The 18,382-nt window shown below is 41.8% G+C and overlaps 2 protein-coding genes and 1 pseudogene across 2 annotated transcripts in view; 1 reads left to right on the top strand and 2 right to left on the bottom strand.

The window, feature by feature from the left end:
* Nucleotides 1–18,382, top strand: part of LOC119051313 (rho GTPase-activating protein 22-like) — a 109,593-nt gene that overhangs the window by 69,667 nt on the left and 21,544 nt on the right. The gene's annotated exons all lie outside the window — the stretch shown is intronic.
* LOC128627776 (developmental pluripotency-associated protein 3-like) lies at nt 7,034–7,516 on the bottom strand. The gene has a single exon (XM_053667356.1). It carries the CDS (start codon nt 7,511–7,513, stop codon nt 7,034–7,036), a length of 480 nt encoding a protein of 159 aa, XP_053523331.1. The 5' UTR covers nt 7,514–7,516.
* On the bottom strand, nt 16,915–17,532 carry LOC119046808 (transcription factor BTF3-like; annotated as a pseudogene).

The following is an 18,382-nucleotide window of genomic DNA, read 5'->3' as shown; positions in this document are numbered from 1 at the left end:
TTCTCTCTCTACTCCCTTCTGCTAACATTTGGAGTAGCAGTCCTCTCAACTTCCCTCAGACTAAAATTTAGTGATAATTACTCTCCAAATCCTCTGACCAGAGCGCAGAAGCCCCTGCCCCCCCCCCTCCAGGAGGCTGCCATACATAGCTTGTCTGGCAAGGAATGATCCCTCTTGGGAGCAGCTCCCAGGGCCCTGATGGTCTGGGAGCCTCAGCTCAGTCCAGGGAAACAGTGAGAGTAACAGTAGCAACAGTGACAAAAGTGTCTGTTAACCTGTCTCTATTCAGATGACTCACACCCCAAACTTACCCAAGTCATGAAGAGATAAGCAACCATTGGATCTTCAGTCTGAAATGGTGTGAGGCAGTCATGGAACCTGACAGGTACTAGCTTTCATCCTGACTCCCGCTTAGGGACAATGAGCATCGAGACAAGTTTGCCTTGCCCAGTGTCCTTTCCCTCTTTCTTCAATGGGATTCGCAGGGAGCCAAATGGGAGAGAGTGAGCAAAAGACCTGGAATGGGGCTGGGCTGTTGCAGGCACCCAGGACAGCAGCATGGTGGAGGTGTCATTGGTGAAAGCTTATATCTGGGGCTCAAGCTGAGACAGGGCCTCCACAGTGAATGCCTGTGCAACAAGATGAGCCTCAGTTTCCTCCTCTATAATGTGTGTGTTTTGAGGATTTCATGAACTAATGTCTTTATAGCACTGGGCTCAGCACATGGCAAGAGTAAGTGCCATTGTTGTGATATATGAAGTATTACACAGCCAAAGAGCAGGGTCCACTTATGACCATTTAATAGGATTTGTATTTATACAAGGTCTGTCCAGAAGGTATTCAGCCATGTAATATGAAAAATGGAGACATTTACTGAAGAAGATACAAGAAGCACTGTACACAGGACAATGACACCTCTATCCCCTTCAAAATAGGCACCTTGGGACCTCACACAGTTCTCCCAATCACCATTAGCTGCCTCGCCATATTTTCCTGAATTTCATTGACAGTCTAAAATTTCTTCCCTTTCAAAGGTGATATTAGTTTTAAGTAAAGCCAGAAGTCTCAGAGCACCACATGTGGGCTGTAGGGGGATTGAGTCACCTGGGTGGTTTGATGTTTTGCCAAAAATCTCTGCATGAGACATGATGCGTGAACAGGAGTGTTGTCATGATAAATCTGCCAGTCACTAGTTGCCAATAGCTGAAGCCTTCTGAATCATCCAAACAGTCTCCATGGAGAAGTGTTCAAGCTTAATGCAAAATTTGATGTAGATTTATTACTCTACTTGCTCAGTCATTTTCAATGAGATAGCCACACAATACACATGCTCACTCAATGGCATCTACCCCTCCCCCCACCCCCACTGACTAGTCCTGTGAAGTCATCACTGTTCACTCATGAGAATTCCAGTCCACTCTCCTTGACTGCCAGGTTACATCAATGTCACATAAACAATTCTCATTATATATATTTTTTATTTTATTTAGTTATTTTTCAAGTACCATTTTTTTTGTCTATTTCTCTCATCCCAGCCTCCCTTGCCTCCCCTTGCTCCCCACCTCCCTCCCATTTCCACCCCCCAGCCTCCCAGCCTCCCCTTGCTCCCCACCTCCCTCCCATTTCCACCCCCCTTAGTTCTCGTCCCTGTGTCCTTCCTATTTGTTCCTCCGAATCCCTCCCCCCTTTTCCCCTTAACTTCCCTTCCCTCTCCCCTCTGGTCGCTGTCCCCTTGTTCTCTATTTCAGTGACTTTGTCTTGTTTTTTTTTTCTTCTGCTTGCTTGTTTGTTTTGTTGTTTAGCTTCCTGTAAAAGGTGAGATCATATGGTATTTGTCTTTCAACACCTGGCCTATTTCACTCAGCATAATGCTTTCCAGTTCCATCCATGTTGTTGCAAAGGGTAGTAGCTCCTTCTTTCTTTCTGCTGCATAGAATTCCATTGTGTATATGTACCACAATTTATTGATCCATTCATTTACTGATGGGCACCTAGGTTGCTTCCAACTCTTGGCTATTGTAAATTGTGCTGCTACGAACATTGTGGTGCATAGGTTCTTTGATATTGATGTTTTAGGATTCTTAGGATATAATCCTAGCAGCGGAATTGTTGGGTCAAAAGACAGGTCAGTTTTTATTTTTCTGAGAAAATTCCATACTGTTTTCCATAATGGTTGTACCAGTCTACAATCCCACCAACAGTGAACTGAAGACCCCTTTTCCCCACAACCTCTCCAACATTTGTTGTTTGTTGCTTTGTTTATGATAGCCATCCTGACTGGTGTAAAGTGGTATCTCATTGTGGTTTTAATTTGCATCTCTCTGATAGCTAACGATATTGAGCATCTCTTCATGTGTCTCTGGATGTTCTGTATGTCCTCCTTGGAGAAGTGTCTGTTTAAGTCCCTTTCCCATTTTTTAATTGGGTTGGGTGTCTTCTTAGAGTGAAGTTGTGTAAGTTCTTTGTATATTTTGGAGATTAAACCTTTGTCTGAGGTATCATTGGCAAATATGTTTTCCATACAGTTGGTTGTCTTGCTAATTTAATACTGTTTTCTTTGGCCATGCAGAAGCTTTTTATTTTGATGAGATCCCATTTGTTTATTCTTTCCTTTACATTCCTTGCTCTAGGGGACATATCAGTAAAAAAGTTGCTGTGTGAAATATCTGATATTTTTTTGCCAATGTTCTCCTCTAGGACTTTAATGGTGTCATGGCTTATATTTAAGTCTTTTATCCATCTTGAATTTATTTTGGTATATGGTGTAAGATGGTGCTTGAGTTTCTTTTTTTTTTGCACGTAGCTGTCCACTTCTCCTAACACCGTTTGTTGAAGAGGCTATCTTTACTCCATTTTATGTTACTGCCCCCTTTGTCAAATATTAATTGACTGTAGAGAGTTGGGTTGATTTCTGGGCTCTCTATTCTGTTCCATTGGTCTATGTGCCTGTTTTTATGCCAGTACCAGGCTGTTTTGATTACAGTGGCCTTGTAATACAGTTTGATATCAGGTATTGTGATCCCTCCTACTTTGTTCTTCTTTCTCAAAAGTGCAGCTGCTATTTGGGGTCGTTTATGGTTACATATAAATTTTTGAAGTGTCTGTTCTATGTCTGTGAAATATGCCATTGGTACTTTAATAGGTATTACATTGAATGTGTATATTGCTTTGGGTAGTATGGACATTTTGATGATGTTAATTCTTCCAATCCATGAACAAGGTATATGTTTCCATTTGTTTGTGTCTTCCTTGATTTCTTTCTTTAGGGCTGTGTAGTTTTCTGCATACAGGTTTTTTTACCTCCCTGGTTAGGTTTATTCCCAGATATTTTATTTTTCTTTTTGCTATATCGAATGGGATATTTTCCTTGATTTCTGCTTCTGCTGATTCATTGTTGGTATACAAAAATGCCTTTGATTTCTGGATATTGACTTTGTAACCAGCTGTTTTGCCAAATTCATTAATTAGTTCGAGCAGTTTTTGAATAGAGTGTATAGGATTTTCCATGTACACTATCATGTCATCTGCAAACAGTGACAGTTTTGCTTCCTCCTTTCCTATTTGGATGCCTTTTATTTCCTTTTCTTGCCTGATTGCTGTGGCTAAAACTTCCAATACTATATTGAATAGAAGTGGTGAAAGTGGACATCTTTGTCTTGTTCCTGATCTTAGTGGAAAAGCTTTTAGTTTTTTCCCATTGAGTATGATATTGGCTGTAGGTCTCTTATATATGGCCTTTATTATTTTGAGAAATGCTCCCTGTATTCCTACTTTGCTGAGTGTTTTTATCATAAATGGGTGTTGTACCTTATCAAAAGCTTTTTCCGCATCTATTGATATGATCATGTGGTTTTTGTCTTTGCTTTTGTTTATGAGATGTATTACATTTACTGATTTGCGAATATTGAACCATCCTTGCATACCTGGGATGAATCCCACTTGGTCTTGGTGTATGACCTTTTAGATATATTGTTGGATGCGATTTGCAAATATTTTGTTGAGGATTTTAGCATCTATGTTCATCAGTGATACTGGCCTGAAGTTTTCTTTCTTTGTTGTGTCTCTATCTGGTTTTGGAATTAAGATGATGCTGGCTTCATAAAAAGAATTTGGGAGTTTTCCATCCTTCTGGATTTTGGGGAATAGTCTGTGGAGAATAGGGGTTAGCTCTTCCTTAAATGCTTTGTAGAGTTCTCCTGTGAAACCGTCTGGTCCAGGGCTCTTGTGTGATGGGAGTTTTTTGATTACTGCTTCGGTTTCTTTTGCTGTTATTGGTGTATTTAGATTTTCTGCTTCCTTTTCACTGACTTTTGGAAGATTGTATTTTTCTAGAAATGTGTCCATTTCCCCTAGGTTTTCAAATTTCTTGGCATACAGTTCTTCATAGTAATTTCTAACAATCCCTTTTATTTCTGGGGTATCAGTTGTAATCTCTCCTCTTTCATTTCTGATTTGTTTATTTGTGTCCTCTCTCTTCTTTTCTTGATGAGCCTTCTTAAAGGCTTGTCTATTTTGTTTATCTTCTTAAAGAACCAACTCCTGGATTCATTGATCCTTAAAATTGTGCTTTTAGTTTCTGTGTCATTTACTTCTGTTCTAATCTTGGTTATTTCCTTCCTTCTGCTTGCTCTGGGCTGTCTTGTTGTTGTTCCTCGAGTTCTTGCAGGTGTAGGGTTAGGTTGTTTGTTTGAAATGTTTCTATCTTCTTTAGGTAGGCCTGTATTGCTATAAACTTCCCTCTCAGGACTGCCTTTGCTGTGTCCCATAAGTTTTGGGTTGTTTTGAGATCGTTTTCATTTGTTTCCAGAAACTTTTTGATTTCTTCCCTAATTTCATTCTTGACCCATTCGTTGTTTAATAGCATAGCATTCAGTCTCCATGTTTTTGGGTGCTTTGGGTTTTTTTCTTTGGGGTTGGTTTCCAATTTCAGTCCCTTGTGGTCAGAGAAGATGCTTGGTATGATTTCAATTTTCTTGAATTTTTGAGGCTCGTTTTGTGTCCTATTATGTGGTCTATCTTTGAAAATGTTCCATGTACATTTGATGTTGGAGAGGGTGTGGGGAAAAGGGGACCTTAGTTCACTGTTGGTGGGATTGCAGACTGCTACAACCATTATGGAAAACAGTATGGAATTTTCTCAGAAAAATAAAAATTGACCTGTCTTTTGACCCAGCAATTCCACTGCTAGGATTATACCCCAAGAATCCTAAAACATCAATTTCAAAGAACCTATGCACCACAATGTTCATAGCAGCACAATTTACAATAGCCAAGAGTTGGAAGCAACCTAGGTGCCCAGCAGTAAACGAATGGATCAAAAAATTGTGGTACATATACACCATGGAATTCTATGCAGCAGAGAGAAAGAAGGAGCTACTACCCTTTCTGCAACAACATGGATGGAACTGGAAAGCATTATGCTGAGTGAAATAGGCCAGGCATTGAAGGACAAATACCATATGATCTCACCTTTGGCAGGAAGCTAAAGAATAAAACAAACAAGCAAACAGAATAAAAACAAAGACGCTGAAATAGAGAACAAGTGGGCAGTGACCAGAGGGGAGAGGGAAGGGAACTTAAGGGGAAAAAGGGGGAGGGATTTTGAGGAACAAGTATGAAAGACACAGAGATGAGGACTGGAGGGGGGGGGAATGGGAGGGAGGGGGGAGACCGGGTGGGGGGGTGGGGTGGGGTGGGATGGGAGAAATAGATAAAAAAAAATGTACTTGAAAAGTAACTAAATAAAATTTAATATTAAAAAAAAAAAGAAAATGTTCCATGTACATTTGAAAAGAATGTGTATTTAGCTTCTTTGGGGTGAAGAGCTCTGTATATATCAGTTAGGTCCATTTCATCAAGGGTGTTGTTTAATGCTGCAATATCTTTGTTGATATTTTGTTTGGAAGATCTGTCCATTTTTGATAGTGGGGTGTTAAAATCCCATACTATAATTGTGTTGCTGTCAATATCTTTCTTGAAGTCCTCTAAGATTTTCTTGATATATTTGGGTGCCCCTATGTTTGGTGCATGTATGTTTACAATGTTAATGTCTTCTTGGTGGATTCTTCCCTTGAGTATAATGAAGTGGCCTTCTGGGTCTCTCTTTATGGCCCTTTTTTTGAAGTCTATTTTGTCCGATATGAGAATTGCTACCCCAGTTTTTTTTTCTTGTCCCTTTGCTTGGAAAACTTGTTTCCAGCCTTTCACTTTTAGTCTGTGATGGTCTTTTGTCCTGAGGTGGGTCTCTTGTAGGCAGCATATGTGTGGGTCATGCTTTCTTATCCACTGAGCTATTCTGTGTCTTTTGATTGGAGCATTTAATCCATTTACGTTTGAGGTTATTATTGATAGGTACTTATTCATTGCCATTTTTGTACCTGTGTTCCTCTCTGTCTCCCTCTTTTCCTTCCTTCCCTTAAAGCAGTCCTTTTAGTATTTCTTGTAGAGCTGGTTTGGTGGAGGCATATTCTTTTAGGCTTCTTTTGTCTTGGAAGCTCTTTCTATCTTTTTTTTTTCAAATATGCCTCAAATTTTATTAAGATGCCTTATGTGCAACATTTGTTTGCTACTACATTGAAATAGCACACAGAAACACTTGTTACAATAAAAGAAGAGAAATCTACTTAATACACCCTGCACCAATCATGCTCTAGCCAAACCACCCTTTTAATTTTTTTAACATTCCTTCTGCACAAGTTACTTGCTTCTAATTCTTGGTGTTGGGTTTCATCTCACCAACTTCAGGCTTCTAAAACAACAATGACACTTAAGACCTATTAGTACTTCCTTGAGTCAAATAAAAAAGGAACTGAAGTGTATATTTAAGTCATTCAAATGCAAACTACCCATATATTGATTCCCCTTAAGTTAGTGGCATCAAGGTGGACAAGAAAAGGACATCACAGAACTTCTCTTGTAGGCTAACAAAATATTGATCTAGTCTATCCTAGCCTAGAGTAACTTTCCTAAGCTGCTACATAATGACCTTAAAATTACCAGCAAAAAGCCCAAATTACAAGAATAAGGCTTGTGGCTAAACCAACCCCATGTCATAACTATTCTTCATTTCAATATAATCAGAAAGATCTCCATAATGTAGGCAGTAAAGACAGGAACATCTAAATTTTCTGGTTCTTGCTTCAATCTCAAGTTTCCTCTCCTCTGGGGTTTTTTTAAGCAGAGACAGGGTGCAGAATCTAATCACTTGTAAGGCCCTTTGCATCCTTTCTTTCCGAACACTCGCCACTGTCCTCACTCCATGCCTTTTTTCAAGGAGCAGGCCTTCACCCAGCCCTAGCCCAAGGCCAAGGCTCTGTAAGCTCTTTCCTTTCTCCTGCTTTTTGGGTGAACTTTCTGGTGGCAGTGGAGACAGTTTGATGTCAGGGTTGAGAGTCAAGTTACCAAGGTTCTTTGCTAGTAGTTCTGAGACAGCTTGAGCGTCAGCTGAATTTCCTTCAGCAGGCACCTGAGTAGACTCCATGTTCCAGGTTGGGTTAAACGTCGGTGAGTCCATTGGAAGTCTAGTCACAGGCTGAAGCTCCTAAAGAGTTCAGTAGCTGGTGATACTCAGAACTCTTTAACTGCTACAAAGTAGCTTGAAAAGAACTCTATAGCCTGGACAGAGCGAGAGAAAGATCAGACCCCAGCACATCGCAAAAGAGCAGCAAGCTCTTTCTATCTTGATTGAGAGCCTTGCTGGGTAAAGTAGCCTTGGTTGTAGGCCTCTGGTTCTCATTACATGGAATATTTCTTGCCATTCTCTTCTTGCTTGGAGTGTTTCCATTGAGAAATCAAGCTAACCTTATTGGGGCTCCCTTGTATGTTACTTCTTTTTTCTCCCTTGCTGCCTTTAAGATTCTCTCTTTGTCTTGGAATTTTGCCATTTTGATGATGATGTGTCTTGAAGTGGTCCTCCTTGGGTTCCTCTTGATTGGGACTCTGTGATTTCTGGATTTGTGTGACTTTTTCTCTCATCAAATTAGGGAAATTTTCTCTCATTACTCATTCATATACGTTTTCTATTCCTTGTTCTTCTTCTTCTCCTTCTGGTATTCCTATTATTCTGATATTATTGTGTTTCATATTGTCTTGCATTTCTCTTAATCCCTCTTCATTCTTTCTAAGCCTCTTTTCATTTTCTTGCTCTTTCTGTTTGGTGCTTTCTACCTTGTCCTCCAACTCACTAATCCTATCCTCTGCTTCATCTATCCTACTTTTGAAACTTTCTACTGTGTTCTTCAATTCGGAAATTGTATTCTTCATTTCCTCTTGTCCCTTGCTGATAGTTTCTATTTCCTTTTTCATGTTGATGTAGTTTGCAGAGAGATCATTGTAGTTCCCCTGTAGTTTCTGATAGCTCATTGTGAGCTCTTTGAACTTCGTAATAACCAGTGCTTTGAATTCACTATCTGATAGTTGATTAGCCTCTATTTCATCTAACATTCTTTCTGAAGTTTCTGCTTTTTCTTTCATTTGGGGATTGTTTCTTTGTCTTCCCATTGTTTGAGACTCTTCTTTGAGACTCTTCCCATTGTTTTAGTCTCAGCTTCTAAAATTGATCTGTTCTGACACCCTGGGTTTATGGTGTGAACTTCTGTGGTATGATACCTGTGAAGTTCAGTGGTGCAGACTCATTCAAGTTTCTTGATGTTCTCCGTCTCCACCTACTGTCACGCTGATCCTCACGCTGTTCCCCGAGCTGGTCGCCTGCCACTGCTGAATGTCCAGGCTCTAGTAGCCAATTCCTCCAGCGCCCAGGCCCGTTACTATGGCAGCAGCACAGGGGCCAAGAATGTCCCGGCTCCCATGGCTAACTCCTCTGGCGCCCAGGCCCGTCACAGGAGTTTGGAGTGTCTGGCTCCGGTGGCTGACTCCTTGGTGCCCAGGCTCCTCTCTATGGCAGTGGCACAGGGGTCTCCAGTGTCCCAGCTCCTGCAACTGACTCTTCTGTTGCCCAGACCCGTAGCTATGGCAGTGGCACAGGGGCCGAGAATGTCCCAGCTCCGGTACCTGATTCCTCTGTCGCCCAGGACCATCACAGGGGCTTGGAGTGTCCGGCTCCCGTACCTGACACCCCGGCTCCCAGGCCTGTTGCTATGGCGGCAGTACAGGGGCTGCGTGTGTCCCAGCTCCAGTAGCTGACTCTGCTGCTGTCTGGTGTTTCAGCGTCGGTCACAATCTCTGGTCTTTTAGTTTCATAAATGCTGGGTAACCGATGGTTTATTGTGCTGTTTCTCTATAGATCTGCCAGGATTTTAACCCATGAGTACAGGAGCTAGCATCAGCTCTGTCCTACTCCGTCGCCATCTTCCCAGCATAGTCCAATTCTCATTATATTAAAAATAGTTGTACTTTTTCCAGGCAGACATAATTTATATATAAATACACACATTTAAAAATAATTACAAAGTTTGTAACCATAGTGGCATTGCCACATAGGTCCAGGGCTGCAGCCTGATTTTCTTACTATAAAAATGAAAATATTAATCTCTGTCCTTTGTTTTTCACTGAGTTGCCTGAGTTGTCTGTACGTGCTAAAGGCTGAAAGAATATGAGTACTTGTCATAATTATTATTTTAAAACCTATTTTAACCACTATATTGGTTCGTTTGGTTTGTTTTCAGGAACAATCCTCTTCCCCAGTAACACCATTGCTTGTGACACAAAATAACGTAGTATGTAGGTTCAGGAGTCTCCAGGAAAGTGAAGGACAGGATTCCTTCTCCCTAGTTAGCAGTGACAATCCTGTGGTGACCACCTGCAGAGCCTGGGATGTCTGCACTTCCCCCAATCTGCCTGAGTTTTGGGGTACACAATGGATCTGAGATATTTATGCTCTCTCACCAACCAGATCAAAGGCTGGCTCTCTGGGGAGTCTTCATTTTTCACCTTATCTAGAGGGAGACTGAAGAACCAACTTCTGAAATTGCTTCTTGCTTCTTAGCAAGTGGCATGATAAGATTTTCCACCACCAGCATTTTTTTTAAAATTGAAGACATTTTTAAAAGCAATCACTCAGGGTTTCTTATCTCCTATGATTCTGAGTGTGGCCTCAGATCAATTTTAAAACACTTTAGCTTCTGACACCCAACCAGGAACTGAACCACTCCAAATTTTAAATAACACAGATCAGAATGAAGTTCATTGCCAAGTAGAGAAATATCCTCCCTCTTCTTTATCACATAAGCCTGTACATGGTCCATTACTGTTCCAAATGCAGATATTGAAAAAGGCAGCCTAAAGTTAGAGACAAATTGCTTTATGGTGGAGAGGCACTTCCCTTCCTAAGGAGTTGAAATGTGTTACTCATGTATCCTCATCCTTTGCCCAGGTCTTTGCTCTGAAGCTTCTCCCAACACATGCCAGAGAGGTGCACTTGCTGTGCCCCTTGTGTCTTCACGCCCTGCTTCACCACTGTTTTGGCTACACCTGGTTTCCCTAGAGAATCTATCAGCAAGTGAAGTGTGTTCCTTGGACAGAGTATTAGAGACAGGACTGTGTCCTGCAGAAAGCAGGAAATTCAGGATCTAAGCATCAGCTCCCTGCTCCTTTCCACACTGCCCAGCTGGTCACAGTTTGAATCCCTCACCTGTGGGGGGACCTGAGCCAAGGACCTGAGCTTGCAAAAGTCCAGCCAGGATCCGAAGGTGAGCCAAGAGTTGGGGCCTAGTATAGACTTGCAGCTCAAGCCGGGGGTCTGAGAGGAACCCTCAGGAACCCTCCAGCCACAGTGCTGGATTTCCATGCAATTAGCTCCATGCCATTCCAGGATCCTGATCTAGACTTCCCTGTGCAGCAGTAGGTCCTGGCATGTGAAAATGACCCCCTTTTCTCCTTTACTCACTGGACTAAATTGTAGGCCTTTATGTCCCCTTAAAATAAGGGAGAACTGATAAGCAGAATTCCTCTGGTGCCTGTGGAGTTCGGTGGCTGTCTCAGTCCCTGCAGTTGAAGGCAGGTACATTCTGAAGGAAACCAGCCAGCAGAGGACACATGCTCTGAGCATCCTAGAAAGGGAGGAGTCTTCACTGGCCACCCACTTCTTTCCAGTATCTTCTTTGACCCAGGACTCAGGAAGATGTTGGTGCCCATTTCTGCCTACCTTGAGGCTCCCCTGCCCTCAGCTGTTCAGAACATGCCTGGTGGGCTTGGCCTCTGCTGGTCCTTCAGAACTGACAGCCCTCGGTACGCAGCTGTGCCTGACCCCTGCCCCACACTAGGAGGGCCCCAGGGAGACACAGGGTCCCTCCACAGCCCAAGGTCTGAGGCACTGACCCATGTGCCTGCTCTTCCTCACAGTTGTCCTGCCACATTTCTGGGGTCATGGTGCACAGGCCATGGAGGCTGGCCTGGGCCTCTAAGCACATGCCCTTGGAAGTTCGTTCCTGTTCAAAATATAAACTGTTGGGACATGTTAATGCTGAGTCCAGGGACTTGCTTTGTGGCATCCTCCCTAGGCTGGAAATGGTTTGGCTTATGTCTTAATGCTCTCAAGAAGGCCTTATCACTAATGCTGTGCTCTGGATTCTATGGTGCTGCTGAGAAGGAACCCACAATGCCATTTAGTTGAGAACAGGTTAGTCTGAGAAATACAGTATAGCTTCTTCTGTGTTGACCTGTGCCAGCCTGCCTTGGTAAGCTGACTGCTGCCAAGGGTCACAGGCTGCATTCAGCCGAGGAAGGCATGCCTCTTCACAATCCTCTGCAAAGGCTTGTAGTTCACTTAGAAAGTGCACCCATCATGCTGGGCAGATCAAGCAAGGCAGGAGTCCCACAGTAGCCCTCCACCACCTCCACTTTGCTAATAGACAGCATCTCAGCCTAATACTATTAGATAGTATTAGTATCTTAATACTAATGTATTAAGGAGCTAGAATGCTCCAAATATAATTAAAAGTAAGTTATGCTCATCTAAGCAATGAATAAAATATTTTTCATGCTGCTTCAATGGTGTCGGGTTCATTTTTTTGCCTAGTAATTGATAAAACTAGTAATTTACCAGTATCCCAGCTATTACTGTAAATTAACTGGGTTCATTTGAAATCCAAAGGATTGATCTGTTGTGAGTGGGAGACAATTAAGTATAGCAAGCTAATGCCCATGCTCACTGAAATTAGTACACTCTGAGAGAAGCTCATTACATTTACATGGACAGCTAGTGACACTGAAGGAGAATCAGAAATCATTTTTAGAAAGCGAAAATCCATTTTGTAGGCAACATCACTGGGTGAAAAAGACTTTGGAGGCAACTTAGACATTTGTCACTTGTGACTTACACATTCTTGAGTATGTCTTCAGGCCTCATAGCACCCTGGTTTTCCTTCTCTACAATAGTAGCAAACATTGACTTATGATAATTAGTTATAGGTGCTCATGAGGTGTTATTGCTGATGTTGTCATGCCAGGGGCCCACTTTCAGGACCTGGTGGTTGGTGGTGTGAGATAAGCTTTAAGGCACATATTTTGGACCCTGACTAGTGTGGCTCAGTTGGTTGGGCATGGACACACAAAGCAAAACATCATGGGTTTGATTCCCGGTCAGGGTACATGCCTAGGTTGCCAGTCTAGTCCCTGTCAGGGCGTACAAGAGGCAACTGATTAATGTGTCTCTCTCATATTGATGTTTCTCTCCCTCCCTTTTTCCCTTTCTTCCCCTCTTTCTAAAAATAGATAAATAAAATCTTTTTTTTAAATTTTGGGATAATTGCTTCAGTCTTCTATTTTTCCTTGATATGCCATGTGTACAAAAACTGTTTTAACTAAATATAGTTTTAAATTGTTTAAAAACAACTTGACTGCTGCTGTCAATTTGAATTTAGTAAATAAATTTCTATTTGATTTAAATAACTTGACTAGAACTTTCATTTTTTATCTGGATAATAGTGGGGCACTATATTTCTGAAACAGCTGCAAAAATATAAAGCATCCCTTAAAAAATTCCACAAATTTTGACAATTGAATCTAGATAAATAGTGACTTTTTAATAAGACTTCAGTGAGTAATTCTTCACAAAAGCATTTAAAGTTGTCCCCAAAAATATTTTTAAAAAGAAGAAATTTATTTTTCTTCTATAACACTAATGGCAATGTTTGTTGCAGTCCCCAATTAGCTTAGCTCACAGCCATTTATTTATTTATTCATTTATTTATTTATCTTTTTATCTATCTATCTACCTATCTGTCCATCTTTCTTTTTCTTTTCTTACCGTTCTTTCTCTCTTTCTTTTTAGGGTTTCATTTATTTATTTTTAGAGAGAGGGGAAGGGAAGGAAAAAGAAAGGGAGAGAAACATCAGTGTGTGGTTGCCTCTTGTACGCCCCCCACTGGAGACCCTGCCTGCCAACCAGGCATGTGCCCTGACTGGGAATCGCACTGATGACCCATTGGCTCACAGGCTGGCACTCAATCCACTCAGCCACACCAGCCAAGGCTGCTCATGGTGATTTTTAATGTGCCACAGAGGAGGACATTTGCTCAACAGCTGCCAGGGTCCCTGGAGGTGGCAAGGTGGCGAGGGGGCCTGTGGGGGCCTCAGTGCCTCTCCCTCACACTCACACTTGCTCCTTCAGAGCTCCATGCCATTCCCACTGGAATTTGCTGTGCCTAGATTTGTGGTAGCTTCTGGGGAAGTAACTAGTTGCTTGCTCTTCTGTAGACAGATTTTCAGATGGAAAATAGAAAAGAGAAAATGAAGCCAGGCTCTTCAGGACTTCTCAGGAAGTCAGGAGCAAGTTCACTAAGCCAAATGTGAACAACCGCAAAGACCCTTCAAGGTCTGTACCCATCAGCTCTCTTACTGCCAACCATATTTCTGCAAAGACTTTTGCCAAGTGCCACAGTTAGCTTTGCAAAAAACAGCCACCTAAGACCACGAGTGGCACCAACAGCAGGAATTCTTGGAAGCTGCTCTGCTGTGCCACACTCTTAGAGCTGCCTGCTTCTTTAGCCTTGTGTTTTACTCATCCAGAATGGAACTTCTGAAATCCACAGTGGTTTAGCTGGTTCCAGTTACTGTTCCTTCATTCCTCCTTGTGTTAATAAGGTCTACACTGACCTCTTTAGCTTTACTGATTGAAAGGGCACTTGAAGATCATTTCTGGCCAACTTTCCGCCCAATGACTGACTTTCCACAAAGTCACCGACTGAAGTGATGGTCTGGCCTCGGCTTTTCTGGACTTTAGGAGAGGAGCTCATCACCATCTAGCAGGCTACTTCCCTGGGAGGAATGTTCCTCGCGTATGGCAGTAAGGAGACCTCAGTGCAGTTCCATGTGTCCTGCCTGTGGTTTCTAGAGGTTCACACAATATAGTCTGGTGCACAAGAGGTTACAGGGCCTGATCTAGGCCTCTTCCTAAGGTTTCTGTTCTCCAGATGATTTATTCAGTTTGTCCCTCAGATGGACAGGAGTTCAGACCCCTCACCTTCCTGCTGTGCTGAAAATGTGGTGCCTTGAGAGGACTATCATTTTCCAGTTGTGGCCTGGTCTGATCATGGCAGAGCTCCCTTGTTCTAATTTTTTGCACCACAATATAACCCATGGTCTTCAGTAGCTTTTCTGACAAGCACATCTCACTGTTAGTCTATATTGAGCTTTCAACTAATTAAAGCTCTTAACTCTGCCTCATTCCACTCATTCTTAAATCTAGATGATTCCATTCTGTTAAATAAAGTAGTTTTTTTAACCAAAGGGAGGACATTATATTTATTTTAATTTTCCATGAAAACAGCCTGTCAAGATTATTTTGAATCTCAATGTTGCTTTCCTTCTTTGCTGTCCCTCCAGGACTACATTTACCAAACATGTTTTTTTAAACATCATAAAAAACAACACACAGTAGCATAATGATTAAGAGAGTAGATTCTGCAGTCAGATTGCTTAGTTTTGGATCTTGGACCTAGTGCTTACTAGCTTTGTGTGATCTCAAACAAATCACTTACCTCTCAGTGTCTCAATTTCTTGATCTGGAAAGTGGGGATAACAATTGTTTCTAAGTTGTTTTAGTCATCTACTGCCATGTAACAAACCAGCCAAAACTTAGTGGCTTAAAAAACAGGCAGTGCCCAATTGGCAGTTCTGTTCCTATCATGTTCCAGAGCTACTCACTCAGCTCATGGCTAGAATGTGCTAGAAGGTCCAAGAAGGCCTCACTCATCTGTCTGGGCCATGTAGCCTCTGTCTTCCATGTTTTCTCATCATTCCCTGGTCCACTCAAGCATCCTTACCATATAATTGCAGCTTCCCAGAGCAAAAGCATACATTGCTTGGCATCTCTGGAGCCAAAACAGGAACTCGCTCAGCATCACTTCTGTCTCATGCTATTGGTCAGATAGTCACAAGGACAGCTCAAGAGCAGAGGAAAAGGACTCTACTTGTTGAAAAGAAGTGTGTGTGTGTGTGTGTGTGTGTGTGTGTGTGTGTGTGTGTGTGTGTGTAGAAAGGGGAGAATAGGGTGATGGGCATCCTTGGAGATAATACCTTGTAGAGTTGCTGTGAGAATTAGAACCCTTTGCAAGTTAACACACGTGAAGAACCTAGAACCATGCCTGCCTGATTCATAATGTACATGTGTTAGTGTAACTTAGGTTCAAACCTGTGAAGTAAGGCAGAGCCATGATCAGGGAGGGCCATGCTGGACTCCTCTTACTTGACTGAGCAGATGATTTGCTAAGCCTTCACTAGATACAATCCCACTCAGAGGAGAAGGAAATATTACTAGAGTTATTTCCTACACATTTAATCTTACTTTTATGGAGTCCTAGACAGTAGGTGCAGTTATTCTCATCTCACAAATAGAAAACTGAGGCTCAGAGGGAAATACCTTCTCTGGTTACTAGCTTAGTAGGCAGTGAAGCCAAAATCCAGCAATCTGCCATTTTTCTCTATCATGCAGCATTCTGGCTGTCCATGACTGGCCTGACACCTGCCGGCCTGGACTCCTAACTAAAAATGTTAACACAGGCAACACACAGGGTTGCTCTCAGGAAGCCCTTGGGTTTGAGTGATCCCTGCTTTCTGAATTTATCACCAGCTTTTCTCGTTTTATTATATAAGCCTTCTTATGCTTCTTGGAGGTCTTCTATTTATATCCAATTCTAATGATTATAGGAATCTAGTTTCTGAGCATTTAGGCAGCATTGATAACACCATCACCATCACCTTGCATTTGTCCAACCAAGTGGGAGCAAGTGGACCTCAATGATCTACCCAAGTCTACAGCTGCTAGGTGGTATAAATGGAATTTGAACCCAGGTTCTCTGATTCCAAATATTTTCTTTCCATTGTAGTATGCAAGCTTCCATTCCACATTCCTGAGTGTGAGTTTCTCCATCTGTACAATGGAAATTAATTACATCTGCCCCTGTAAGGTTGCTATGAGGCTCAAAGGAAACTGTGTACGTTAATTCAACAAGTTTCTGTAGAGCTTCTCCTACATGTTAGGCACTAAGGACACAGAAGTAAACAAAACAGACAAAATCCTGACCCTGATGAACTTACATTCTCATGGAGGAAGGCAGTCAGTAAGCTCTTTCCCAAACATCAGACACTTTGTAAAAACAATGAAATCTTTTCCCACTGAGAATCTAACACAGGGGTGTCAAACTCATTTTCACTAGGGGCCACATCAGCCTCAGGGTTGCCTTCAAAGGGCTGAATGTATTTTGGAGTTGAAATTACATTTGGCCCTTTGAAAGCAACCTGGAGGCTAATGTGGCGCCCAGAGAAAGTGAGTTTGACACCACTGATCTAACACAAGGCTGAGTCAGAGTGTTCACTCATTCATTCAATTAATTTTTTTAACCTTTGTTTCAAACTTTATTCTCAGGCTTCTTCAGCTTAATTAGCTATAAAAAAATGATTTGTATAGAAGCAAAAACTGAAAAAAGCTGCATTGTCCAAGGGCCTAGAGCTTAAAAATATTAGACGTCTAGATTTTATCAGATCCATAAACAAAATTTGAAAAAGCAGTCATAATATAAAATAGCAGCTCCCAGTAACTTCTTCAAGTTCATCTTCTTCACAAGTTGACTCAATTCAGTTTGCTTCATTCTTGGAAGCCTCATCAAAATTCTCCACAAGATCTGAAACTTCATCATCATCACCGTCTCCTATAGCAAGTGGTGCTTTTCCATCCACAGATTATTTGGGCAGAGCTTCAGCAAGTCTCCTTAAACTAATCAGACTGTCTGCACCAAGCCAATTTAAGATGCTGGGTAGCATTTCTGTCAGCTGCTTTGTCTCAGCATGGCCTGTGATGGTGAAAGTGTTCGTGGCCAGAGATGCCTGAACTTTAGTGTTGTTAAAGTGGGTCACTGCTCCTTGGTTTGTGAACATATTTACCTTTTCAATACCAGAGATATTGTTTATCTCTAACTTCTTTAAGGAGAACTGAAGTTTTTTATCATCTGCTATAGCTGTTCTGTGAACCACCTTCTTTCTATGAGCAGTGCCTTTCCCACCAATGTGCACTTGTGCCTGCAGTTTGGCAAGTTTCTCTTGGTTCATGATAGTTTCTTTCATCTTGTTGGAGAGAAAACGGGGTCACACAGGAGACTAGGGTTGGTGCTCAGGGGGTCTTTGGCAGACCAGCTGAGTCAGTTACTTTTTTATTAATTTGTTCATTTACTTATTCATATAAACATCAAATATTACTGAGTATCAATTATATGTCAGGCACTGTGCTAGGAGGTGGGAAAATAGACTGGGGCCCCACCCAAATGAAGTTGAGAATGGAGAACAGACATTATACTAAGTAAGTGTTATGAAATAACAGTAGTGATATCAACAGCAGCAATAATAATAACAATTAATAATGATGACTTCTTGGCTGGTTTGAGTAGCAGTGTACAACTTATGAAAGATGTTCAGTTAGAATTTGCTAAATCAATTCCAGATGAGTCAAATTTATGAGGTCTAGATGTGAAAGAGCATATGAGGCAAGGGATGGACTCTGATCAATCTGACGATATCTTAATTATGTCCCAGATAGCACTGAAATAGGGCTATGGTGTGTAGAGTCTTACATAGCCAAAGTGGTGAGGTTCTGTGGGCAGACATTAAGCAGCAGAACAAAAAGCTGCTTATTAGAAGTCTTACTTATTTCAGATTTCAGGTACTATGGCAGTGCACCCATTAATAAGTTATGTCTGATTCCAGCACCCCAGTTTCCTTATCTGAAAAATGGAGACAATCTAGGCACCTTCTTCAGGGGTGAGAGCCCAAGGAACCAGCTCATGACAGCCATGTTTTTTCTTTGATGGGCAAGTTTGGTAAAGAACAACCTGCAGAACAGAATGAATGGCTGTATGCTCACACATTCTGTGTGACCGTCAAGCTTTGGGGTCAGACAGTCTCTCCTCCCTCCCCCACAATTTCTCCTTTCTTA

Source organism: Artibeus jamaicensis, unplaced genomic scaffold (genome assembly GCF_021234435.1).
Source record: "Artibeus jamaicensis isolate MK-2021 breed Jamaican fruit bat unplaced genomic scaffold, CSHL_Jam_final contig_468, whole genome shotgun sequence".
Classification (NCBI taxonomy): Eukaryota; Metazoa; Chordata; class Mammalia; order Chiroptera; family Phyllostomidae; genus Artibeus; species Artibeus jamaicensis.
Note: the sequence above shows the minus strand (reverse complement) of the source record. Positions and strands in the feature narration are given on the sequence as shown.

Excerpts from the sequence above, each read along its gene's own strand:
- LOC128627776 (XM_053667356.1), bottom strand. The coding sequence starts at position 7,513 with ATGGACTCACCGACGTTTAACCCAACCTGGAACATGGAGTCTACTCAG.